The following is a 27,226-nucleotide window of genomic DNA, read 5'->3' as shown; positions in this document are numbered from 1 at the left end:
ATCATATCTGCTAAAATGTTCCAAGTATGGGCCACACAGGAACATATTTCCAGTTTAACTGGCAAACATTTATATTTTCTCCTGAACACAGCTTCTAAATGTTTAGGGAATGAGAACAAAAAAAAGTACTTGAAAAGATCATTACTGAGGAAAGAAGTGAGATACCTGGGGAAACATGCAACATTGTAGGCCTACTATGTGCTGCATGCCACACTGGCTGTTTTAAATGCAGGAACACTGAATTATTACAATCCTGGGAGGTAAACAGTGGTACCTCCTTTTTTAGGTAAGAGGCAACTGAAGCTTAGAAGATTCAAGAAGGTTAAAGACACAAAGTTAGGATTAGAAATCAAATTCAGTCCTTCGATAAATATTTACTGTTTACTATATATAAGGGCTATAAGAGGCAATTAAAATAGGATATTACAGATCCCCCACATATAGCTCAAACCAAACCCATTTTCTTTCTGCTTAGGGAGTAAGTCATTGTGAAAATGAAAAACTGCCACAGACTTTGTTGTAATGATTATTCATGCTTTGGTTATATATGCTCAGTATTGCTCATAAACCCCAAAAGTTGACTGTCATGAAAACTCAACAAACTTCATGTAGTAATGTGAAAATATAAGCAATTCTGTCCAACACACATGATTTTGAACACATTACGAGATGGAGAAGATCACTTTGGAAAATACACCTCACATGTTCTGGAGAATGATTTAAACAATTAAGCATTCTATGAAGCTTTTGAAGGTCTGTCAGATTTTAAATGACAGCAGTGAAATTTCAAAAAGAACAGGAGAAGTCAGCACCAAAGCTAGTTTAACATTAATAATAAGTGATCTAATAAATAGGTCTATGTTTACCCAGTCAAGTTTTGCTTATACTGTCAGTTGGAAAGCCGGAAGGGAACTGGTTTTAACTCCCATATAACCTGTTATCATGACAACATCACTTTATCAGCAATGTAGCTGGTGTCAGCATAACACAGAGAGTTCAAATTTAAAACTGATCTTTCTTAAAACTATTTTCATAATTCATTCACAGTATAGAATTGAGATAACCTCCTAAGAGGGGAAAAAGGTAATTTACATTTATTGAGAACCTTTTATGTGCCAGACATTACATGAATTTTCTCAATTCTCATAGCCACCTGGCAAGACATGAACCTTCTCTTTCAGGGGAAGAAACAGAAATATTGAGAAATTAAGTAACATTTTTCTTTTCTTTTTTTAATTTTTTAATTAATTTTTTTAGTGAGGAGAGAGAGAGAAAGAGAGAGAGAGAAGGAGGGAGGAGCAGGAAGCATCAACTCCCATATGTGCCTTGACTGGGCAAGCCCAGGGTTTTGAACTGGCGACCTCAGCATTCCAGGTCAACAGTTTATCCACTGCACCACCACAGGTTAGGACAAGTTTTTTCTAAGTTCACATACCTAATAGAGAGGCAGAGCCAAGGTTAAAATCAAATTATAATGTTTGACAGCTGTCAGTTTCTTAACTTGTAACTTTTATTTTTTTTTAAATTATGGGCCCTGGCCAGTTGGCTCAGTAGATAGAGCACTGGCCCAGCGTATGAATGTCTCAGGTTTAACCTCTGGTCAGGGCACACATAAGAAGTAACCATCTGCTTCTCTCCTCCTCCCTCTTCCTCTTCTCTCCCTTTCTACTCTCCCCCCCTCCCCGCCCCCTACAGCCAGTGGATCGGTTGGTCCAAGCATGTCAGCCTCTGGCACTGAGGATAGCTCGGTTGGTCCGAGCTTCAGCCCCAGACAGGGGTTGCTAAGTGGGTCCCAGTGGTAGCGTATATCTGTCTCACTATCTCCTCTCCTCTCACTTAAAAAAGAAAACAAATTATGATAATATGAGAGCAGAGAAGACAGAGTAAAATAGTGATTTGGATTAACTATTTTAGTACCATGAAAGTACTTTTAATACTGACCTTTTAAAAATTCCCGAGGTCATTGTGAAAGAGAACATAAAGTGACTTGAGGTCAAAATATTAGTCTTTCAAGTACAGTTGAAAAAAAAAGTGACAAATAAGTAAATATAGCCCTGGCCGGTTGGCTCAGCGGTAGAGCGTCGGCCTAGCGTGCGGAGGACCCGGGTTCGATTCCCAGCCAGGGCACACAGGAGAAGCGCCCATTTGCTTCTCCACCCCTCCGCCGCACCTTCCTCTCTGTCTCTCTCTTCCCCTCCGGCAGCCAAGGCTCCATTGGAGCAAGGATGGCCCGGGCGCTGGGGATGGCTCTGTGGCCTCTGCCTCAGGCGCTAGAGTGGCTCTGGTCGCAACATGGCGACGCCCAGGATGGGCAGAGCATCGCCCCCTGGTGGGCAGAGCGTCGCCCCTGGTGGGCGTGCCGGGTGGATCCCGGTCGGGCGCATGCGGGAGTCTGTCTGACTGTCTCTCCCTGTTTCCAGCTTCAGAAAAATGCAAAAAAAAAAAAGTAAATATAACATTTAATATTATCAGCAGAAATACAAGGTAAAAAGTAAAAAATAAAAAACTAGTTATACCGTGGTGATACAGTGAAAAATGCATTGACCTGGAGCGCTAAGGTCAGTGATTAAACACCCTGCGCTTGCCTGGTCAAGGCACATATAGGAAGCAACTACTATGAATTGATGCTTCCTGATTCTTTTTCTTTTCTTTCTTTCTTTTTTGTCTTTCTTTCTTTCTCTCTCTCTCTCTCCCCCTTCTCTCTAAATTCAATAAATAAAAGTAAAAAGTAAAAACTAGTTATAGTCTAAAACAGTGGTGTTTAAAAACTGCAGATCACCAGTGTAGGCTGCGTCAAAGCGGCACCTCCCAGATGGAGTTTCCATAGTCAAACAAATTTGAGAAATGCTGGGCTTAACTCTAAACCAGTTTCACTATTTGTTACAAACAGTACAATATGCTGCTTGAAAGCTCTCTGGATCCTGTCTGTTTGGGTTGGAATCTTGGTCCTCCCACCTCCTAGCCTGGCCATGTGACTTTGGGCATGTTGATTCACCACTCTGATCATTGTAGAAGATAGAGCTGTTGTAAAGATTAATACATGTGGGGTTGTTATAGCAGAGCCTAAAATAAGAAGTGCTCAATAAATGCTAAATTATTAGTACTAATATCATTTCCCTCAGCTTTGATTAAGCTGATGAAAGTTGATTTGCATAGTGAATTGCCAAGGTAGGTAGAGATGTAGTTTCCAAAACTCACAGGTGGAAGCCACTTTTTTTACAGACCACCCCTCAAGAAGACTGGTTAATATCTTTTTTAAAAATGCTCTTGAAAAATAAGAGACAATTCTACTATTTTTAAAATAAAATATGTTTTTAAAAAAGCAAGGTTAGCATTTCCCAACTGGTGAAACACATGGAGGTAACTAGAAGGAAGGTTCATGCCCCTTCCCTCAAACCTCCCCCTATGCTTCTCTTCTGTTTGGCTGTTGTCTCCTTAATAATAAACCAGGAATATCTCCTCACAGATCCCAGCACGTGGATTCGGTGCGGGGAACATGCACGTGCAGGGAAAGGAGAATCGCTGTATTTATTTGTCACTCTTTTATAGCCCTCAGTGGCTACAAGTGAGTGTCTGCCTTATCAGAGCAGTCATTCAATTACCCAAGATATTGTGTGGAACCTATTCAGTCATCATCCAGCCTGGAATCCACTGGACAAGGAGAAGAACGTTTTCCATTATCAAGCTATGGTCACCCTGGTAAGTATCACTCACATCCACTGTTTTGACTTGAAATCAATATTCAAATGATGGTGTTTTCTTCATTTGGTGTTTATTGTGCCTATTTGCAAAATATACAGTCATCACTGGAAGTGTCAATGATGCAACCCTTCCATTTAGAATTTTTTCTAAGCAACAAGTGTCATGATTTTCAGAATTGCTTATACCTTTTCACCAGTCACTCCCATGCCTGCCTTCCTCCTCCAGGGCTAAGGCTTGCCAAAGAAGAAAACAGCTCCATTCTCGGGTTCTTCATGGCATGCTGAGCAGAGGCCATAGATTGCTAAACACTGCTAAGTAGACCTGAACACAATGAGGTCACTTAACTTTGTGCATTAGCCAGTATTGCAGTCTGTCAACACAAACACATTTTCCCACAAATTAAAATAAATTTTGAGCCCTGGCTGGGTGGCTCGGTTGGTTGGAGTGTCATCCCAGTGTGCTGCGTTTACGGGTTCCATCCCCAATCAGGGCACATACAGAAACATGTCAGTATCTCTCTCTCTTTCTCTCTCTCTTTCTTTCTTCCGCTTCCTCTCTCTGTCTAAAAACCAACCAATATATTTTTTTTAAATTAGAAATCAGCTAAGACTACCACATTCTTTATTATCACTGCAATCATTCAAAATGTAAGCACTCCAATGATTAATTCTCGCCAGTTAATTCCTCTTTCCTGCTGCACTCTGATCTCATTTCTGCTCTGTACTATCCCTCCTTGAAAATCACACATCCGCCTAACCAGGCGGTGGCGCAGTGGATAAAGTGTCGGACTGGGATGCAGAAGACCGAGGTTTGAGACCCCGAGGTCGCCAGCTTGAGCGTGGGCTCATCTGGTTTGAGAAAAATTCACCAGCTTGGACCCGAGGTCGCTGGCTCAAGCAAGGGGTTGCTCGGTCTGCTGTAGCCCCACGGTCAAGGCACATATGAGAAAGCAATCAATGAACAACTAAGGTGTCGCAATGCACAACGAAAAACTAATGATTGATGCTTCTCATCTCTCTGTTCCTGTCTGTCTGTTCCTATCTCTCTCTCTGACTCTCTCTCTGTCTCTGTAAAAAAAAAAAAAGAAAGAAAATCACACATTCTTTAATAGCTAAAGTTCCTGATAACCCTTTATATTGTTCCATTGTAAACAAATACCCTGCCTAAACCCTGAACCATTTCAAATAACACTCCAGCAATCCTCTTATCTAAACTGAAATGAATGCAAGCTATTTTTCTCCTACTCAGCAGATGCAAAGCATTCAAGTCATTCCTTGTTCACCATCATAGTTCTTTACTCTCAAATAAAAGTACCTCTTTTGAGGTTTTATGTCATCTGTTGCTACCTTTCTTTCCTTGTTACGGCCATCTACTGACCTCTTGGTTAGTCTCCCACACTCACTAAAGCCTTCGGAACCTGGTTCAAAATCTTTCTAGCACTCGTGCTGCCACCGTTCTGTACTCACTTCCTGTGAAGCTGACCCCTGTTACACCCTAGCTTTACAGTTCCCTTATCTCCTCAAGTCCAAGAACCTTCACTTTCTCTCACCTGCAGAACCCATTTGGTAGCCAGAACTTGCCTTCAGTCACAGCCCGCAACTATTCCTCCTATTTACTCTTAAATTTCAACATCCACCTTGACCACTTCATATTCCAGCAGCTACTTTCTGGTTTCGTTTGTTCCCCATTCAGCCTGAACTCATTGGCCCATCACCTCAAACATTCTCATGAACTGCAATCTCTTGCCTCCTCGCCCTTTCTGCCACAATGGCCCGTAAAACCCAGATCAAGATCAATCCAAATGCTCAACTTATCTGCTTAGACACTCGGGCTGGTGAGGCCTGAGAGGATGAAAAATCATCACACAACTATTTATTCCAGAATCATGAAAAATACATCATTACAATTCTTCTAAGTAATCCAATTCAGTTAGTCCTCTCATTTCCCTCAATAGCCTCAAAATCCTCCCCTTTTCCTCAATTACCGAAATCAAAGGGTTTGCCATTTGGGGTGCTCTATTCAAGAACAAGACATGGTTGTCGTTATGTACAATAGTTTTACTTACTTGCAGCTAGTAAAGGAGAGAGGGGATTCACATCCAAATCTCTGCCTTCCCAAAGGGGGGCACACCTATTGCTTATATACATTATTTGGTCAATTACATGTTGATTTTTTCTTTGCAGTTAGCTACACTTATCCCCTTAGATTCCTGTCAAACTCATCCTATTTACAACCATGGCTGCCAAATACATATATTTTAGTAAGAACCACTCAGACCTTGAGACAATCACCATCCTTTCCCCCTATAACCTCAGCTGATGACATTATCCCCCCCACTTCACTGAAAAAAAAAATACATCAAGTGTGCTGATGCCCCAAATTCCTTACCTACCATGCAAACCCTTTTCTCCATCTGCACCACCCCTCCTTCACTGTTCCCATTCTTATTCAAACTCAGTATCTTTACTCCATTTCTTCTACTCTTAAGGACAATGCTCAATCTCAAATACCTTTTCCCTATACCTTCAGTTTCTCCCTTTATACTGACTCTTTCCATTCAGCATATAAACATGCTGCAGTCTCCTTCATCATGATACAACAGGCTCTTAACCTACTATCCTATGTCTCTACTTTTTGTCATAACCAAGCTTTTTGAAAAGAATAGCCCTGGTCAGATCAGCCCAAAGCTCAGAGGTTTCTGGTTTGATCCCTGGTCAGGGCACATACAGGATGAATCAATGTTTCTGTCTCTCTCTCCCTTCCTCTCTGGCTAAAATCAATAAATGAAAATAAAAAATAGAAAAAGAATGTCTTTACTTCCTGTTCCCACTCCCACAACTATTCACTATACAGTCTTCAGCAACCTGCCATTGCTCTACTATGGAGATTCTATGGAAACTGGTCTATAGATGTGCTTGTATTAGTTAATCTATATATTTGTTACATTTGACACTGAGATCACTTTCTTAAAACTTCTCAGCCTTCACTTCACATTTACTTTATGACAAAGAACTGGCGATAAGATAATGACCATGACAGTCACAGACCTCAAAAGCTTAAAATAGCATGGAGGAAGCTTCTATGATAATTCATACTTTTCTTTCATCATCACAGATAATTCCTTTCTTTCTCTACTCAACCCTTAATGCTGACCATCCCCCAGGGCTCCTTTCTTTGCATCTCTCACATCCATCCCAGCATCACCATATTTATATTACCTATTAACTGATGGTGAGAAAATTTATGTCTCTAAGAATTCTATTCTGAATTCTAAACTCATTTATTCTCTAAAAAAAGATATTGGCCTAACCTGTGATGACACAGAGAATAGTGTTGACCTGGGATCCTGAGGTCCCAGGTTCAAAACCCCGAAGTCACCAGCTTAAGCACTGGCTTGAGCGAGGGCTTACCAGCTTGAGCACTGGGTTGCTGGCTGAGCGTGGGATCATAGACATGACCCCATGGTCACTGGCTTGAGCCCAAAGGTCACTGACTGCAGCTCCCTCATCAAGTCACGTATGAGAGGCAAAAAATGAACAACAAAGGTGCTGCAACTGTGAGTTGATGCTTCTCGTCTATCTCCCTCTTTCTTCCTTCCTGTTTGTCTTTCTATCTCTAGCAAAAAAATAAAGTTTCCCTAAAAAAATAAATAAATAAATTCAGTGCAGAGGAATAAAATTTAGCCTATAAGAACTTTACTGAAAACAAGAGACTGTTTGATAATAATGAAAGATGCTCCATACTCACTTATGGTTAAAATATATCATTTCTCCCCATAGGAACCTATACATAGTGTAGACATTACAATAGGATATTGTATGTGTTTTTAAAAAATTAATCATGACCAATATTAGACATACTTAAAATATAAATAACAACATAAGTTCCAACTTTCCAAAATGAGCTAAATTCAAGTCAACTCTTCCTGTGAAAACTACTAAAAACAGTATTATAGTGACAGAAAATGAGTTGACTTTGGGTGATGGGCACACAATGCAATCAATAGTTCAAATGCCATGGAAATGTTTACCTGAAACCTATGTACTCTTATTGATCAATGTCACCCCATTAAATTTAATTTCTAAATTTAGAAAAATGGTTCACCTGTATGAGGGGAATAAATAAAATATAAAAAACAAATTATTTTTCATTTTTTTCTTTAGAAAACAAGTTATTAAAAGTCACTAACAGATAACAAGATAGTAAGAAATTAGCCAACTAAAGTGTAAGAGGAAACCAGTCATCTCGAGAAAGTTAGCATTGAAGTTGCTTTTGATCTGAAGGGAAAATAAAAATTTCTGTTTGGTAGATGAGGTACGAGAAACATAATTCAAAAAACAGAACCCACAGAGCCTGACCAGGCGGTGGCACAGTGCATAGAGCATCGGACTGGGATGTGGAGGACCCAGGTTCGAGACCCTGAGGTCACCAGCTTGAGCACAGGCTCATCTGGTTTGAGCAAAGCTCACCAGCTTGGACCCAAAGTTGCTGGCTCGAGCAAGGGGTTACTCGGTCTGCTGAAGGCCCATGGTCAAGGCACATATGAGAAAGCAATCAATGAACAACTAAGGTGTCGCAACGAAAAACTGATGATTGATGCTTCTCATCTCTCTCCGTTCCTGTCTGTCCCTATCTATCCCTCTCTCTGACTCTCTCTCTGTCTCTGTAAAAAATAAAAGTTTAAAAAATATATATAAAAAACAGAACCCACATAAAACGATGAGTCTAAAAAGAGAGTCCCGCCTGACCAGGCAGTGGCGCACTGGATAGAGTGTCAAACTGGGATGTGGAGCACCCAGGTTTGAGACCCCAAGGTCGCCAGCTTGAGCACAAGGTTGCTGGCTCAAGCAAGGGATCATTCAGTCTGCTGTAGTACCCTCCACCCTCACCCCTGTCAAGGCACATATGAGAAAGCAATTAATGAACAACTAAGGAACTGCAACGAAGAATTGATGCTTCTTATCTCTCTCCCTTCCTGTCTGTCTGTCCCTATTTGTCCCTCTCTCTGACTCAGTCTCTGTCACAAATAAATAAATAATAAAAGGAAAGTATCCCCACAATAACCTGTAACCCTAAAGGTGACACCCTCAGGGAAACAGCCACTTGACAGCAAAATCAGTCCCTGCAGTCTCATAACCAAGGTTTGCATCATTTGATGGTTCCGAGAATTGTAAACCTTGTATGAAGGCAGCACTTTGCCTGCTCCTGGGCACCTCTGTAAAATGAGGCACAGAAAAAGTAAAACTTGGAAAACATAGAAAGAGTAGGTAAGAAACATACAAAATAAAGTGAGGGAGGATAGAGTGGGATAAAGACAGTATTTGAAGAGGCAACAGTTGAAAATGTTCTAGAAGCCATGAAAGATTCCCATCTCTAGATTCAAAAATTCCAAAAAAACAAATACAAAATAGAGCCAATAAACTGGTCCTATGAAGAGACACACTATCTGGTGAGCTGTTCCTCCCTCCTTCCCTACAGACACATACATCACTCCAGTCACAGTAAACTATGATACAGCTACTTAATGCATACCATTTTAATCAGGCTTTTTTGGTTAAAAAAAAAAAAGACATTTGGACTACTTTAGAAAGGGGGGAGGAGTTGACAAAAAAAGATAAACACAGATTAGAAGTGAAGTGAAAACTGAAAAGCCATCTTTGTGACAAAGTCACATCATAGTTTTCCGGCCAGCATTTAGACTGAATATGGCCGGGCACCTGCCTGAAGGGCAGTCAGTTAGTCATTTGTAGCCTGAGGAACAAGGAATGAAGGTCACATGGTATCAAACAGGACCCCCTGAAAGGGCTAAATTTAGGCACAGCAGTGACTATGATTAACATCAACAGTGCAGTTCCATGTTGGTCAACATAATAATTTGGCTGATGTGACAATCAAAAATAAATATACCTGCAACCAAAGTTAATTTCTTTTACAAAAATTTTTTTGATTACAATTTTCGTGCAATATTATTTTGTATTAGCTTTCAGTGTATAGCATAGTAAATCATATACTTTACAAAGTAATTCCCCCTGATATTTCCAGTACCTACCTGGTTGGTACCAAACATCAAAGTTAATTTCTTAGTGTTGTTAAGTGTGTTGTGGCTATATAAGATGTTAACGTTGGAATAGCTCTGACCAGACAGCTCTGTTGGCTAGAGCATCGTGCTGAAACACAGAGGTTGTCAGTTCAATTCCCGGTCAGTGCACACACAGGAACAGATCAATGTCCCTGTCGTCTCTGTCTCTCTCTCTCCTTACCTCTCTCCCTAAAATCAATAAAATAAACATTTTAAAAAATGTTAACATTGGAGAAAGTTGGGTAATTTTACAGTATCTTTTCAACTCTTACATAAATCTAAAATTATCTCTAAAGAAAAATTATTTCAAAACAAATTATTATAATCCTGGCCAGGTAACTCAGTTGGTTGGAGCATCAACCCAATATGCCAACATTGTGGGTTGGACCCCCAATCGGGGCACATGCAAACAATCCACCAGTGAATGTATAAATGAGTGTAACAACAAATCAGTGTTTCTCTCTCTTTAGAATCAATCAATAAATAAATAACATTTAAAAAAATATTATTATAAATAAAATTATTTCAAAATAAAAAAATACCATTTTAAAAAAGTGAAAAACTTTAATAACTTAATCATCTTTTCTCAATTATTAGTACCTTTATACATAATGGAGTGCTTTTATGATTCTATATTCATAAAGCACTTTTTTCATTTTTCAGAATTTTCAGCTTTTACACATCTTTTTTAAAACTTTAATTCATTTTGCCAGTTATTACTGCTTTAACTGATTACCTACAGAGAAAATTTTTTTAACTTAAATGTTCCATAATAAGAACAAATATGAAAAAATAGTGATATACAATAGAAATAAGATGAATCTATTGAAACAGGTTAGAAATAAAATCTATGTATCCCTTGCTATCCCATCTATTCTGTTTATGAATTCAGATAACCAAAGCTGGGTCAGTGAGGAATACCTGTAGTTGAAATGCACAGGTATTGCAGACTTATGGGGTACTCTTTCTGTTATTCTCATTTATATACTTTTTTAATGTTCTCTAAGAAAATTATTAAAATAATTGAAAATCATAAGAGGCAAAGAACTGGAGTTTCTCAGGACTTGGGCATTTATTTTTTCCACTTAAACTTTTTCTAATTAATTTAAAACCAACTGGTATAGCTTCTCCAATGTAGTTTGGTTCACTTTTTTAGTGTTTATATATTTTTTAATCTTATTTTTATTAATTTTAATGCAGTGACATTGATAAATCAGTTAGTGTTTATATTTTTTAAAAGGCAAGAAAGAATATGAAATTACTGCCTGATCAGGCAGTGGCGCAGTGGATAGAGCTTCATTCAGAATGGGACGCGGAGGATCTGGGTTCAAGACCCCAAGGTCGCCAGCTTGAGCGTGGGCTTATCGGGCTTGAGCAAGGCTCACCAGCTTGAACCCAATGTCACTGGCTCGAGCAAAGGGGTCACTCAGTCTGCTGTAACCCCCCCCCCCCCGTCAAGGCACATATAAGAAATCAATCAATGGACAACTAAGGAACCGCAACAAAGAATTGATGTTTCTCATCTCTCTCCCTTCCTGTCTGTCTGTCCCTATCTGTCCCTCTCTCTGACTCTCTCTGTCTCTGCCACACAAAAAAAGAAAGAATATGAAATTACAGAAGATAGTCAAAGTCCGTAACTCACTAGAATAGACATAAAAATATACCAGATAAGTATTATTCAAAATAATTCCATTTTATACCCAACCTAGAAAAAAACATGAAGGTAGAAATAAACAGTATTTGGTTTAATTTCAGCCCTTCATCACAAACCTTTCATTTCTGAAGTCCTGAAATTTCTATCTCTGTATTAGCATTTTCCCACTGACATACTGTTCAGACACTTCATCCATTTTTAAAAAATAGCTGGCCGGACTTTCATTATTGATGCTGGCAGATATCAAATCATAGAATTTAAGATGGAAACCTTTGTGTTTATAATAATAAACAGATAATAGCTATCTTAGTTTATGGCTTTAGACAGCTTTTAGATGTCCCTCCAAGAAAGCAATCATGATGGTTCCACATTTGATGAGGAAATGGGGGGGCATAGATACATGATGCCTTGAATACACATTCCATGTTATCTTCAAAACAGGTTTATCCCAAGCTGTCTGTTGCTACACCACAGAGTGTCCAATGAGGCTGTCATTTCAATTTCTACATAAAGACCAGATTAGTCCTCTTGTTAATTTAAACCACTTGCCTATGTGTTACACCAACGAGAATAAGTTGCTGATGGCAGCTTCATCTGAAAATCTGCTGAAATCATTGGAACACTTAATATTTCACTATAATTCATGGATTTTCTCCAGAGGTTGAGGATAGGTTGCTATTCCGTCCACTTGTTTGGCTACACAGTAAACATCACAGATTGGGGTTACTACCTTACAAACTGTCAGTGGTAAAAAGCTTTTCAAAAAAAGGAGGCATAATGTTAAAACTATCATCACTATATAAGGTCTCAAAGGAAAATAGACTCTGTAAAGTTCTCAATGTGGAGAACAGGATAGTTTCCAAAGGGAATTAGAATCTGCAGATTTCTCCATGCATTGAATATAAAATCACAAGCATCATAATTCCTAGTGTCATATTTAACAATGTTTCAAACCTTTTTAACCTTGTATTCTAAGAAAATATATTATCACAATAGGATAGCACATAGTAGGTCAGTTATTTTCTGTGGCAAATATGGCCAAAACTGTTGGTTACCAACTTAGCAATTATTTCTACCACCCTTTTTTTCTTTGCTAGCAGAACCTGCCTGTACTTCAGATGCTAAAAGTGCCAGGAAGGACATAGGCATTGACCCATTCCTATCTACTAGGGCCTAAGAGAGCTAAACCTGGCAGGCCTTTGTCAAAGCTTTTCTTCAATCAATATATGAGAGGAAACTGCAGTTCTTCTGCATAGTGCAGAAGAACTTATGCAGCTGTGTCTACATAAATATGATGGAACTGCTGTAGAAATGTTACAACCAAGAGGAAAGATATCACCACCTTGTTGAATATAACACAAAGAAAAGCACTCGGGTCCCAGATAGTACCGCTGAGCCCTGTACCAACAATGGAATAGCATTGCCTACAGGATTCCTGTCAGATAATAGCTATCTTAGTTTATGAATTTAATTTAAGCCATTTTTATTTGGATCTTATTACTTGAGGGCCAGAGCTTCCTAACTAATATAGTTAGCAAACATCTGTTCACTCTATGTTATGTAGATAAGGAAGTTAGACCGCTGTCCATTTGCTGACTCCTGCCACCAGCAGTCTCTACCTGGATCCCCATTGCTTCATTCAAGTGTTTCTTCTTTCTTTAAGGAGCAAACTCAGCATAACTATACTCACATCTGAGCTTCACAATAAAGCCTGTTTCATCCATGATGGCCAATGGGAAGGTACTTTTTTGCTTCTCTAGTATATTTTTCAGTTAAGTCTGCCTTTTTTTTTTTTTTTTTTAATTTTTCCGAAGCTGGTAATGGGGAGGCAGTCAGACTCCCGCATGCGCCCGACCGGGATCCACCCCGCATGCCCACCAGAGGGCGATGCTCTGGCCATCTTGGGGTGTTGCTCTGCCACAATCAGAGCCATTCTAGCGCCTGAGGCAGAGGCCATAGAGCCATCCTCAGCGTTCAGGCAAACTTTGCTCCAATGGAGCCTTGGCTGTGGGAGGGGAAGAGAGAGACAGAGAGGAAGGAGGGGGGAGGGGTGGAGAAACAGATGGGCGCTTCTCCTGTGTGCCCTGGCCGGGAATCGAACCCGGGACTCCTGAACACCAGGCCGACGCTATACCACTGAGCCAACCGGCCAGGACCCCAGTTAGGTCTGCTTTTAACAGAGTCACAGAAGTGTCCCAATTTCTAGCTTATACTTTCTTATTATACAAACTCCAATCCCCATATTGAAATCACAACTGATCTAACACTTCCAAGAAGAAAATTCTAAAGATAGAATAGAGTTGCTGGTATAGAGCGCCACTCACAGTTACTGATAAATGGAGCGAGTAGTGAGGCATCCTGAATGATGAGTAAGTCAATCTGCTGTCCCTTCTTTGTTTTGTTTTGTTTTTTGGTTTTTTTTCTGAAGCTGGAAACGGGGAGAGACCATCAGACAGACTCCCGCATGCGCCGGACCAAGATCCACCCGGCACGCCCACCAGGGGGCTACGCTCTGCCCCTCCGGGGCATTGCTCGATGCGACCAGAGCCACTCTAGCACCTGGGGCAGAGGCCAAGGAGCCATCCCCAGCGCCCGGGCCATCTTTGCTCCAATGGAGCCTCGGCTGCGGGAGGGGCAGAGAGAGACAGAGAGGAAGGAGAGGGGGAGGGGTGGAGAAGCAGATGGGCTCTTCTCCTGTGTGCCCTGGCCGGGAATCGAACCCAGGACTTCCGTACGCCAGGCCGACGCTCTACCCACTGAGCCAACCGGCCAGGGCAATCTGCTGTCCTTTTTACGTATAAGGAAAACAGAAAATTTAACCTCAACTAAAAAACAAAGGAAAAAAAGCGAGAGACATGAGTTACACATAGGCAAGTTCAGAACCCTACCGTAGTACAGTTAATTTTTAAGAGACCTCATTTGTTTTTACATGCTATGCTTAAAGGGATAAGATCTCACTATTTTCCATGTTTACTCACAACATGGAAAGAACTCTAAGTTGATAAAACTTTGGTTTAGTATTGTTCAGCAATGCAGCAAAATAAAAACTGAACCAAACTATACAAACACATATAACAACATAAGATTTATTAAGAAAAAAGTTTTTTAATAGGAAAAAGACAACTTTACATGCTGAAATTTTCAAATCCTTTTCTTTGCTATATTTTCCTTTATTGTGTTTTACTTATTACAAAAACATACTCCCTAAAGGTCAAAATTACAAGTATTTCTGGAATCAATCAGAAACACAAAAGCAAACATCAGAAAAACTTTTCCTGAAAACTATGGCACAAAGGCTCCAAAAACAATGCATAAGGCACCAAAATCACCAATACTTGAAAAAACGAGAAGTAGGTGAAATTCATTTTCTACCAAATTGCTGTTTGAACAAAACTGTTGTGATGATCAAATTGCTTTTAACCTAAGTATATGCTATCCCGTATTTTCCAACCATAGTCTCATTTCTCCACAGGCATTTGCGTATGGCAAGGGTTGGGAACCTATGGCTTGCAAGCCAGATGTGGCTCTTTTGATGGCTGCATCTGGCTCGCAGACAAATCTTTAATAAAAAAAATAATGTTAAAAATATAAAACATTCTCATGTATTACAATCCATTCATTTCCTACCGTTCAATGTTCATGATTGTGGGTGGCTGGAGCCAATCACAGCTGTCCTCCAGGACAACACCAAATTTTTACTGGATAATGCGTAACGTACACAGGTTGTTGTATGGCTCTCACGGAATTACATTTTAAAATATGTGGCGTTCATGGCTCTCTCAGCCAAAAAGTTTCCTGACCCCTGGCGTATGGCATTGTGCTGTCTCAGTCCAGGGCACTGCTCTCCCCACCCTCCTCTGGCTGGCTGATGCAGTACTGACAAGGACTTGTAGACTAAAATCCATTAAATTACTAACAGTGAGACCTGATTTTAAAAATCAGTGTTCCTTTGGGCGGGGGCGTGTGTCTTGTATTAAAAACTGTTTAAAAAATTAAATATTTGAGCCCTGGCCAGTTGGCTCAGCTATAGACCGTCCGCCCGGCGTATGGAAGTCCTAGGTTAGATTCCTGGCCAGGGCACACAGGAGAAGCACCATCTGCTTCTCCACCCCTTCCCTTCTCCTTTCTCTCTGTCTTTCTCTTCCCCTCCCGCAGCCAAGGCTCCATTGGAGCAAAGCTGGCCCAGGCACTGAGGATGACTCCATAGCCTCTGCCTCAGGCTCTGGAATGGCTCTGGTAGCAATGGAGCAACGTCCCAGATGGGCAGAGCATTGCCCCCTAGTGGGCATGCTGGGTGGATCCTGGTCGGGCGCATGCAGGAGTCTGTCTGACTGCCTCCCCGCTTCTCACTTTGGAAAAATACAAAAAAATTAAATTAAATATCTGATTTGTGATACCATTTAGTTTTATTATATCATTTTTAATATCTAGATAGGGTAACAATTTCTGCCAAATACAAACTAAGCAACTTTGTAAGAAAACAAAAATCTGATGACTGTTAAATTCTATTTTCAAATTCACTGCTCATATTTAAGAAGGTAAGGAGTCCCGAGATGAAAGGGTTTGCAAACTGATGTTCTACGTAGTAATAGGTTATTCACTGTGGTACTACGGTAACTTTAAGATACTGAAAACAACCTACATATCCATCAATTATAGACTAGAAAATATAATTTTTGCACAATAAAATACTATGCAACAGTAAAAAAGAATGAGGAGCAATTAGGAAATAAAATAAATCCAGATTGGAAAGGGAGAAGTAAAACTATCTCTATTATACTCTGAAAAGGCAAAACATCGCTGAGAGAAAAGTTAAAGGAACTAAATAAATAAAAAAGCATCTCATGTTCAAGAGTTAGAGATGTAATATTGTTAAAACGGCACTACTTTCCAAATTAGTCTAAAGCAGGGGTCCTCAAACTACAGCCCTCAGGCTGCATGCGGCCCCCTGAGGCCATTTATCCGGCCCCCTGGTCCCCCCTGCACTTCCAGAAGGGGCACCTCTTTCATTGGTGGTCAGTGAGAGGAGCATAGTTCCCCTTGAAATACTGGTCAGTTTGTTGATTTAAATTTACTTGTTCTTTATTTTAAATATTGTATTTGTTCCCGTTTTGTGTTTTTACTTTAAAATAAGATATGTGCAGTGTGCATAGGGATTTATTCATAGTTTTTTCTATAGTCTGGCCCTCCAACAGTCTGAGGACCAGTGAACTGGCCCTCTGTGTAAAAAGTTTGGGGACCCCTGGTCTAGAGAGTCAACATATTCCCAATTGAAGTTCCAGCCAGCTCTTTTGAAGAGGTGGATCACCTGATTCTAAAATTTCTATGAAAATTCAAGGGACTCAGAATAACCAAAGAGTCTTAAAACAAAACACAGTTGGAGGACTCACACTTCCCAATTTCAAAACTTCCTGCAAAGCTACAGTAACCAAGACATTGTGGTATGTATACTAGCATAAGGACAGACATGTGGGCAGGTAGAAAAGAACTGAGGAGTCAAGAAATAAACCCTCTATTTTATTTTATTTTATTTTTTTGTGACAGAGAGAGGGACAGGGACAGACAGAAAGGGAGAGAGATGAGAAGCATCAATCATCAGTTTTTCGTTGCAGCACCTTAGTTGTTCACTGATTGCTTTCTCATGTGTGTCTTGATGGGGGTGGGGGGGGGGCTACAGCAGATCAAGTGACCCCTTGCTCAAGCCAGCACCTTGTCAAGCTGGTGAGCTGTGCTCAAACCAGATGAGTACGCACATAAGCCCGCGACCTCGAGGTTTCAAACCTGGGTCCTCTGTGTCCCAGTCCAACGCTCTATCCACTGTGCCACTGCCTAGTCAAACTAAACCCTCACATTTAAATCAACTGATTTTCGATAAAGAGTGAAGACAATTCAGTGGGGAAGAAACAGTCTTTGGAGTAAACGGCGCTGGAACAAAGGGATATCCACATGCAAAAAAACCTGAAACTGAACTCTTTATCTACTCCATATACAAAAACCAACTCAATATGGATGAAAGACCTACATGTAAAAGATAAAATTATACAACTCTTAAAAAAAAATGAAGGCATAAATATTTGTACCCTCCTATTAGACAATAATTTTTTTCCCTTCTTTTCCAAGTGAGAGGAGAAGTAGAAACAGAGGCACCTGTACCAGGATCCACCCAGCAAACCCCATCTAGGGCCGATGCTCTGCCATCTGGGGCCATAATTGCAACTGAGCTATTTTTAGCACCTGAGACAGAGGTTCCTCATAGCCAACCTCAGCGGCTGGGGCCAATGCCCTCAAACCAATCAAACCGTAGCTGTGAGAGAAGAAGAGAGAAAAGGGAGAAAGGAGGGGAGGAGAAGCAGATTGTTGTTTCTGCTGTATGCCCTGACTGGGAATTGAACCCAGGACATCCACACAACAGGCCAACACTCTACCATTGAGCCAAGTGACCAGGGCCCTTTTTATTTTTTTAATGCTTATATTGTATTGATTTGAGAGAGAAAAGGAGGGAGAGAGAGGCAAGGACATTGATCTGTTCCTGTATGTGCCCTGACCAGAAATCGAACTGACAACCCTTGCACTTTGGTACAATGCTCCAATCAACTTAGCTATCCAGCCAGGGTCTAAACAATGATTTCTTAGACATAACATCAGAAGCAAAAGGAACAAAAGAAAATATTTATAAATTGGACTTTGATCAAAATTTGTAACTTTTGTGTTGTAAAAAACACAATCTAAAAAGTTAAAACACTTTCAAATCATATATCTGATAAGGGATTTATATCTAGAATATATAAAGAATTTATAATTTATCTATAAAAAGACAATCTAATTTAAGATGAGAAAAAGACTTTCTCAAAAAAAAAAAATATATATATATATATATATACACACAAACGGCCAATGAGCACATGTAAAGCCACTAACATCTTGAGCCATTCAGGAAACGCAAATCAAAACCAAAACTAGCTACAATTTCCCACCAGACAATAAGAAGAATTGAGGAGGATGTGAAATTAAAAGCCTCATACACTGCTGGTAAGAATTTAAATGGTGCTGCAGCTGCTATGGAAAAGTTTGGCAGATTTTCAGATGGTTAAATACAGATTACCATAAAACCCAGCAATTCCACTCCTCGGTATATACCCAAGAGAATTTAAAACCTATGTCTAAACAAAAACTTGTTGTAAGCATGTTCATAATAGCATTATTCACATTAGCCAAAAAGTGGAAATAACCCATATGCCCATCGGTGATAGACAGATTTTAAAAAATGTGATACAGCCATATAATGACTACTTCTCAACCATGAAAAGAAATGAAATACTGACACATGCTATAACATGGATGAATTTTTAAAACATTATGCTAAGTGAAAGAAGCCAGTCACAAAGGACCACATATTGTATGATTCCATTTAAATGAAATATCCACCATAGGAAAACCTCAGGATACAGAAAGTAGAAAGTATATATTACCTTTTCAAATTAAATTATTTTTAAATACTACTACATTCGTGTATTTATGTCTTTCTACATACTAAAATCCTTCTAAAATATTTTTAGCCCTGGCCAGGTAGCTCTGTTGGAGCATCACCCCTGACATGCCAAGCTTGTGGGTTTGATGCCCAGTCAGGGCACATACAAGAATTAACCGATAAAGGCATAAATAAGTGGAACAACAAGTCAATGTGTCTCTCTCTCCCTTACTCTCTCCCAAATCAATTTTAAAACATTTAAAAATAATGACTTAGCCAATTGGCTCACTGGTAGAGCACTGACCCAGCATGTGGATGTCCCAAGGTTCAATTCTCAGTCAGGGTATACAGGAGAAGTGACCATCTGCTTCTCCACCCTTCCCCCTTCTCTCTCTCTCTCTTCCCTTACAGCAGCCATGGCTCAATTATTGAATTATTCCAATGATTTCAGGGGCGAGGGGGGGGGCGGCAAAGGCACAGCTGAGGATGGCTCCATGGCCTCTGCCTCAGGTGCTAAAAATAGCTCAGTTGCCAAGGAACAGAGCAAGCCCCAGACAGGCAGAGAATTGCCCCATAGGGGGCTTGTGGGGTGGATCCCTGTCCGGGTGCATGCAGGAGTCTCTCTGCCTCCCCTGCTCTTACTTAATCTTTAAAAATATTTTTAAATTTAAAAATTAAAATTAAAAAATAAAATTTTAAATAATAAAATTAATTTTAAAAATTAAAATATATTTTCCATTGATTTGAGAGAGGCATCAACTCTTCTTGTATGTGCTCTGTGTGGGGATCGAAACCATAACCTCAGCATGCAAAGATGACGCTTTATCCACAGATCCACCCAACCAGGACCTAAAATATTTGTAAAACCACTTGGAAGCACCCTGGCCAATGGCTCAGTTGGCTGAAGCATCATCTGGAAGCACAGAAGTTACCTGTTCAAACCTAGGGCAGGACACATGTAGAAACAGTTTGATGTTCCTCTCTCTGTCTAAAATCAATAAATAAAAAAATAAAAGCACTGGGAAGCACAAAAGTATGCTATGGATGAAGGAGAAAAGACTCACAATTTTAAAACAGTTGAGGAAAACTCATAAACCACAAAGGCAGAAAACTGATTTGTCTGTTGAATGCTATCAAAATGACCAAAATTCCTTTCTAGTTAAATTCTGGCCTCCTATTGAACTGTAAATTACTACCAATAATTAAACTTTAATTTTCAAAATATCTGTAGATTTTTACAAATGCAATAATCAATGTAAAGCTGAAACACCCTGGACTTTCCATTATAGTAAATAATTTCATTTTATTATTATTTTCTTTTATTTTGAGAGTGCGTTTATTAAGGCTGGGGACAGTGAAACAAAGGGAGGGCTTAGGGTAGAAGCAACTGTAGAGAGCCTAGGCAGTACTCTGCTTTGGCTTTCTAGAAATGTTACAGGAAAGAAGTGAGCCTAGGCCTGGAGCCAGGTTCAGGCGGCAAGCCCAGGCTGAGCTGCCACTGCCCACTGCTCCCCTGGTTGCAAGTCTCATGGGGACCCGTAGAGTTTGGAAGAAAAAAGTGAAGACGCACGTCTGAGAGGAAAGACAGGTGTAGGTGAACTCCAGAGAGAGAGCACCCATAATAAATAATTTTAAACTGCAACAACTACTTAAAATATTTCTTGGAATAGTAAAAATAGCATAACTTTGGAATCAGATACACAGGTTTGAATCTTAGCATGCTGTTTTCCAGCTAGGTGATCATCAGTTTACTTGGCTTCTGTGAGCCTCCACCCCAGTTCTGTTACATCAGGAATTAGACTACCTACTTTAGTGTGAAAAGAAACACTCCAACTACAGTACTTGAAACATTAGGGCAGGAGATAATGTCACTCTTTTTCAAACCTCTATCTGTACCGCGGTGTGCAGGTGGTATTATATGGAGCTATACACTTGAAACCTGTATGGTTTTGCAAACCAATGTCATCCCAATAATTCAATTAAAAATAATAATAATAAAATAATAAATTTCTAGCCTGGCCGGATAGCTTGGTTGGTTAAAGCGTTGTCTGGTGGTGCAGAGGCTCCCAGTTTGATCCCTAGTCAGGGCACACAGAAAAACAAATTCATGTTCCTGTCTCTCTCTCTCCTTCCTCTCTTACTGAAATTAATAAATTAAAAATTTTTTAAATGATAAATTTATAAATAAATAAAATAAAACCAATCTGTACTGTTTGAAGTGTTTTTTTTACAACATGTATATAATTTAAAAACATAATGACGATTTTAAAAATAAAAACATCTACTTTAGGATCCAGAAGATGGCGATGGAGTAGGTGGACATTACAACTCCCACCTCCCAGAACCAAAGTGGATTACAACTTAACTTGGGAACAATCATCTTGAAAAACCAACTTTGGACTAAACTAAGAGGAATCTATAACCAAGGATCACCGAAGAAACCACACTGAGACTGGTCAATCAATCAGTAGTAACATTAAAAAATAAAATAAGGGGCCCTGGCCGGTTGGCTCAGTGGTAGAGGATCGGCCTGGCGTGCAGAAGTCCGGGATTCGATTCCCGGCCAGGGCACACAGGAGAAGCGCTCATTTGCTTCTCCACCCCTCCCCCTCTCCTTCTCTGTCTCTCTCTTCCCCTCCTGCAGCGAGGCTCCATTGGAGCAAAGATGGCCCCAGCGCTGGGGATGGCTCTGTGGCCTCTGCCTCAGGCACTAGAGTGGCTCTGGTCGCGGCAGAACGAACCCTGGATGGGCAGAGCATCGCCCCCTGGTGGGCAGAGCGTTGCCCCCTGGTGGGCGTGCCGGGTGGATCCTGGTCGGGCGCATGCGGGAGTCTGTCTGACTGTCTCTCCCCATTTCCAGCTTCAGAAAAAAATAAATAAATAAATAAATAAAATAAGGCCCTGGCCGGTTGGCTCAGTGGTAGAGGGTCGGCCTGGCGTGCGGAAGTTCCAGGTTCGATTCCCAGCCAGGGCACACAGGAGAGGCACTCATCTGCTTCTCCACCCCTCCCCCTCTCCTTCCTCTCTGTCTCTTTCATCCCCTCCTGCAGCCGAGGCTCCATTGGAGCAAAAGATGGCCCGGGCGCTGGGGATGGCTCCTTGGCCTCTGCCCCAGGCACTAGAGTTGCTCTGATCGCGACAGAGCGACGCCCCGGATGGGCAGAGCATCGCCCCCTGGTGGGCAGAGCATCGCCCCTGGTGGGCGTGCCGGGTGGATCCCGGTTGGGTGCATGCAGGAGTCTGTCTGACTGCCTTCCCATTTCCAGCTTCAGAAAAATACAATTAATAAATAAATTGATAAATAAATAAATAAATAAAAATAAAATAAATGTTGTATAAAAAGGACATTTTAAGACAGTGACTGAGAATAGTTACACTCAAAGACTTCACTGAAATGCCACCAAAGGATATACTTCATAAGAAGGAAGGACTGGAATGCAAGAAGGAATGGTGAGCAGAGAAATTTGTACACATATAAGTGAACTGAAACAAGCTTTGAAAGCCCAGTTAGAATGTAAATTGGTCCTACTGCTTTACAGAGCTATTTGGCAATAATGTAAAGTTTAAAGAGTGAAGTTAAGCACAGATTCTATGACCTAGAAATTCTACCTCTAGGTATCTACCTGAGAGAAGTGCTGACGTGATATGCATGCCAAGGAGTCACACACCGCATGGTCCATGCCAGCATTGTTTATAATATGAAAAACTGAAAACATCCTAAAAGCCCACTAGCAAAAGAATGAATCAACAAATTTGGTATATTCAAACAATGAAATAGTATTCAGCAGTTAAAATTCATGAACTGGAGTTACATGAATAAATGTAAAAAAAATTTGAGAAAAAAGAAAATCTGCAGAAGAATGTATACAGTATAATACCATTTAGATAGATTTTTTTAAAACACATAAATCAGTATTCCATATTGTTTGTGGATATATACATACAAAGTAAAACTGTAAAATCAAATAGAAGGGCTATCTCTGAATGAAATATGGCAAGAAATAAACAGTAGTTTGATTTCAAAAAACAAACAAAAAAATAACATCTACTTTATAGGATTCTTGTGGAACCACTTGGTAAGATATCTACACATAGGAGACTCCCAATGAAAAATAATTTCCTCACTCCTTTCGTAGCCTTTTTACCCTTTTGAATTCAGATGAAGACTTGGAAGAAGCAAAGTTAAACATTTATTTTTCTGAAGACAAAGGTTATCTAGAGATATGGGCAATAAAATTAAGCTTTTCAACCACTTTCCCAAAAACATACCAAAGAATTTCATCTAAGACAAAAAAAAAAGTCCATGTGTTTAGTGATTCTTACCACTTTATTTTGGAATATTAGGTTTTAGACTTTTTTTATTGCAATATTAGTAACACTATCAAGTGAAAAGGAACTTAATCTTTTGACCTTAATCTTTTGACTAACAAGACAAATTCAAGATTCAGTTGATAGAATATTTCTCACTAAAAAACACAGTAAAAATAATAAAAATATAGGCCCTGGCCAGTTGGTTCAGTGGTAGAGTGTCAACCCTGCATGTGGAAGTCCCAGTTCGATTCCTGGCCAGGGCACACAGGAGAAGTGCCCATCTATTCTCCACCCCTCCCCCCTCTCCTTTCTCTCTCTCTCTCTCTTCCCCTCCCGCAGTCAAGGCTCCATTGGAGCAAAGTTGGCCCAGGCGCTGAGGATGGCTCCATGGCCTCTGCCTCAGGTGCTAGAATGGCTCCAGCCCAAGAGGAACAACGCCCAGATGGGCACTGCATTGCCCCCTGGTGGGCATGCCGGGTGGATCCCGGGCACATGCGGGAGTCAGTCTGACTGCCTCCCCGCTTCTAACTTTGGAAAAATACAAATAATAATAATAAATATATATAAATTGTTACTATCTTTTACCTAGCAATTAAGGTAAAATATTAGGTCCATCTTTTTTGCTTTGAGAGTACACTGAGATAAATGAATGTAATTTAACTGATCTAGGTTGTCACCTTATACTTTTCAGGATATTGTGAAAATTAAGAACATTCTCATCCCTATACAAATGAATAATGTGAATATCAGAAAGCAAGCAGTTGTATTGCAGGTCAAAAGGTGGCTTTTAAAACCAGTAAGTACAGCCTGGCCTGTGGGGGCGCAGTGGATATGACAAGAAACGAGGAAGCAATGAACTAAACTGAAGCAACTATGAGTGGATGCTTCTCGCTCTCCACCCCATTAAATCTATAAATAAAATCTTAAAAAACAAAACCAAAAAACCATCAAAGTACACTGGGATAACTAAAGTTGGTAGTGTAGCCTGTCTTTAAAACTGAGGCATGAGACTCAAGCTCACCCATAAGAGTATCACCATTTCTCATCAAGTATGCCTAAATACATAATGAAACCTTCACGTAACTTAAAGTTTACACATTTTATTCGGGACCATTTAATATATAAATAAGTGAAAAGCAGTTCCTGGAGTGCCTTTGTTTTTAGACTATTTTAAAAATACATTTATGTCGATGTAAGAAACATCCAAACCTCTAAGGAATTTTTATGAGTTTATCTGGGCACAAACTGAGGACACTGCCAGGAAGCAAGCTCTTCAATGCTCCTGAGAATAACAGTTGAGTATCTCTAATGCATTTGGAAGAAAAGAGGAACCATAAGGAAGATGACACAAAAGTGGAAGGCAATGCAGGAATCAGATCACAGGATAGTGAAGGTTATGTGCTCTGTCCAGGGTGGTCACCCTTTAGGACGGGTTAGAAAGGGGGCATTTCAAGGGTGTGTTAACCTAGATGCACAGTAACAAAGGACATAGCTTGCTTGAGGCAAAAATAAGACTTTCACTAAAGAAGTTGCACGTTGAGGTGTGACCACTTAGCACGACCTGCCCAGTTAGGAATTTGTGACTCATGACTGCACCCCTTTCTCCTCCACACTGAAAAGGGCAAGCACAACCAGTACGTTTATAAAGCTACACCCAGTGATTTAGGTGAACATTTTATCTCAGTGTTGTTGAGTGTTTACTAGAGACAAAATTTAAAAGCGGTAAAAGCCAGTAGGTAAGGCAGTCCCCAGATGCCAGGTTTTCTCCTTCTCAGCTTCCGCAAGCCACCTCAAACACAACTCCGGGTGACACTAAATTCTTCGTAGTCCGCGCGCACACGGCCCAGCTCGCCGCTTCTCGGGCCTCCCCAGGACCAACCCCCGAGACAGGTCTAGGGCGTGACAGCGCGGCCGCCCCGCCCGCGGTCGGGGGCGGGCGACACCGGGACCCGCTCGCTCCGGCCGCGCAGCGCCCCCCAGAGGCAGGCACACCGCCGCCCCAGCGACCCCTCCCCACAGAAACCCTTCCCGAGCCCCTCCGCCCGCAACGCGGGGGCCACACACAGACCTGAGACACCGCCACCCCGCAGATCTGGGCAACCTTCTGGGGCCTCGCCCCGACCGCAGCCCCGCGAGCATGCGCGCCGGGCCCGTCCGCGCCTGTGCGTCCCCAGGGCCCCACGCGCCCCCGCCGGCACGCGCCCCTCCAGGGAAGCAGGGGCCGTCCGCGCCTGCGCGTCCCCAGCCCCGCGCGCCCCCTGCGGCACGCGCCACCACCCGGGAGGCCGGGCCAGGCCGCGGCGGAGGCGGAGGCGGAGGCCCGGCTCCCGGAGCGGCGCGCGCCCCACGCCCTGCCGTTTGTAGGCGACGCTGGCCTGCGGCTCCAAAGTCCGTCCCCCCTGTGAGGCTGTGAGCGCCGGAGGGGAGGGGACAGCTAGGAAGGCAGGAAGCTGCAGCTTAAAAGGGCGGCCCGCGCCGGGCCCTTCCTCCCTGACACCGTCTGCGCGCCTCCGAAGGCTGCTCCGCTCCGCGGCCTCCGCCCCGCCGCCATGTACCGCTGCCTGGGTGACGCGCTGCTGCTGTCCCGCGCCGGGCCCGCCGCCCTGGGCTCGGCCGCGGCCGACTCGGCGGCGCTGCTGGGTTGGGCCCGCGGGCAGCCCAGCGCCGGCGCCGCCCCGCAGCCGGGGCTCGCGCCGCCCTCCCGGCGACACTACAGCGAGGCGGCGGCTGACCGCGAGGACGACCCCAACTTCTTCAAGATGGTGGAGGGCTTCTTCGACCGCGGCGCCAGCATCGTGGAGGACAAGTTGGTGGAGGATCTCAAGACCCGGGAGAGCGAGGAGCAGAAGCGGAACCGGGTGCGCGGCATCCTGCGGATCATCAAGCCCTGCAACCATGTGCTGAGCCTGTCCTTCCCCATCCGGCGCGACGACGGTTCCTGGGAGGTCATCGAGGGCTACCGGGCCCAGCACAGCCAGCACCGCACGCCCTGCAAGGGAGGTGAGCGCCGACCCGACCCGCTGGCGCGGTGCCCCGCGGCCCAGCCGCCTGCTTGCCCCAGGCCCGCTGCTCCGCCCTGCCCGGCGGGCACTGACCCTCCCCCACGGTGCCCACCGGCCCCCGCCTCGGACGTGTCGGCCCGGGTGGACAGCGATTTTTCCGCCTTAACCCACCCGGAGTCGGCCCTGTCTCCTGCCGGCGTTGTTGCTGCGTGCAGAGCAGACACTGCGCTGCTCCTTTAACCCTAGTGTGGGTGACCTGATGAAATGCACTTGTAAGAAAAGGGAATCGCTGGTCCATCTGATTGTGCCTCTTGCAAGTTCTTGTGGGCTTCTATTACTCACCGAAATGCAGATTTATGAAATAATTATTTTTATGATTTTTTTTCACTTTTTACATCTGACAATATAGTGGCATAAAATGAACTGCCTTCTAAGGTTTGAAATGTAGACAGTTTTACGTTCATTACACGTTGACCTTTTAAATTATGTTTCTACCCTGAAGGCTTTTGTTTTGTACAGAATAGTAATGCACGAGCAGTATAACATCTCTGACAAATAAACATCGGGCGTCCTGACAGTAAATCTAAAGGGTGTAGACCGCAGGACTGCCCGCCAGCCAATGGAATGAAATAGCCCTGGGGGTGTGTACTGGTCCTGGCTAGCACCGGATTTGAGTTTGGGGAAAAGATAAGCAGGTGAAGAAAGGAGTTGAGGCGGAAACAATTTGGTAACCACCAAGTTATTCATAGTTTAAGATTTTGAACGTCGATTTGGCCTCTGCAGTCATCTTGCTTTCTTTGAAAAATAAGGCGGGTTTTTTGTTTTTTTGTTTGTTTGGTCATTTTCCCCTCCACTAAATTGCACAGTATATTTTTAAAGGTGCTTAAAAGTAACCTAAAACAGGGAGGTGAGGCTTGCTGGAGTTTTCACAGAAGCTGTAGGGCTATGCCCTTTGTCTCTGTAAACCTGATACCGGGTTCTATTATACCAGCTGAATTCTAAGAATAATT

The 27,226-nt window shown here is 42.0% G+C and overlaps 2 protein-coding genes and 1 non-coding gene across 5 annotated transcripts in view; 1 reads left to right on the top strand and 2 right to left on the bottom strand.

The window, feature by feature from the left end:
- Positions 1-25,488, bottom strand: part of SHLD2 (shieldin complex subunit 2) — a 76,801-nt gene extending 51,313 nt beyond the window's left edge. The window contains exon 1 of one of the 3 annotated variants that reach the window (XM_066243534.1): positions 25,283-25,488. In XM_066243534.1, the coding sequence (XP_066099631.1) occupies positions 25,283-25,353 (71 nt within the window). In that variant the 5' untranslated portion in view covers positions 25,354-25,488. Of the gene's footprint in view, positions 1-9,751; positions 9,894-25,282 lie in introns of those variants that run through there. The other 2 variants (XM_066243535.1, XM_066243536.1) reach the window with 2 other exon arrangements.
- TRNAN-GUU (transfer RNA asparagine (anticodon GUU)) lies at positions 17,807-17,882 on the bottom strand. The gene has a single exon. It is a non-coding gene; the product is annotated as a tRNA-Asn (tRNA).
- A 138-nt stretch (positions 25,489-25,626) lies between the features above and the next one.
- Positions 25,627-27,226, top strand: part of GLUD1 (glutamate dehydrogenase 1) — a 51,892-nt gene continuing 50,292 nt past the window's right edge. Inside the window, exon 1 of the mRNA XM_066243537.1 lies at positions 25,627-26,214. Coding sequence (XP_066099634.1) covers positions 25,764-26,214 — 451 coding nt within the window. The 5' untranslated portion in view covers positions 25,627-25,763. The remainder of the gene's footprint in view (positions 26,215-27,226) is intronic.

This window comes from Saccopteryx bilineata, chromosome 9, assembly GCF_036850765.1.
Source record: "Saccopteryx bilineata isolate mSacBil1 chromosome 9, mSacBil1_pri_phased_curated, whole genome shotgun sequence".
In the NCBI taxonomy this organism is placed as follows: Eukaryota; Metazoa; Chordata; class Mammalia; order Chiroptera; family Emballonuridae; genus Saccopteryx; species Saccopteryx bilineata.
Note: the sequence above shows the minus strand (reverse complement) of the source record. Positions and strands in the feature narration are given on the sequence as shown.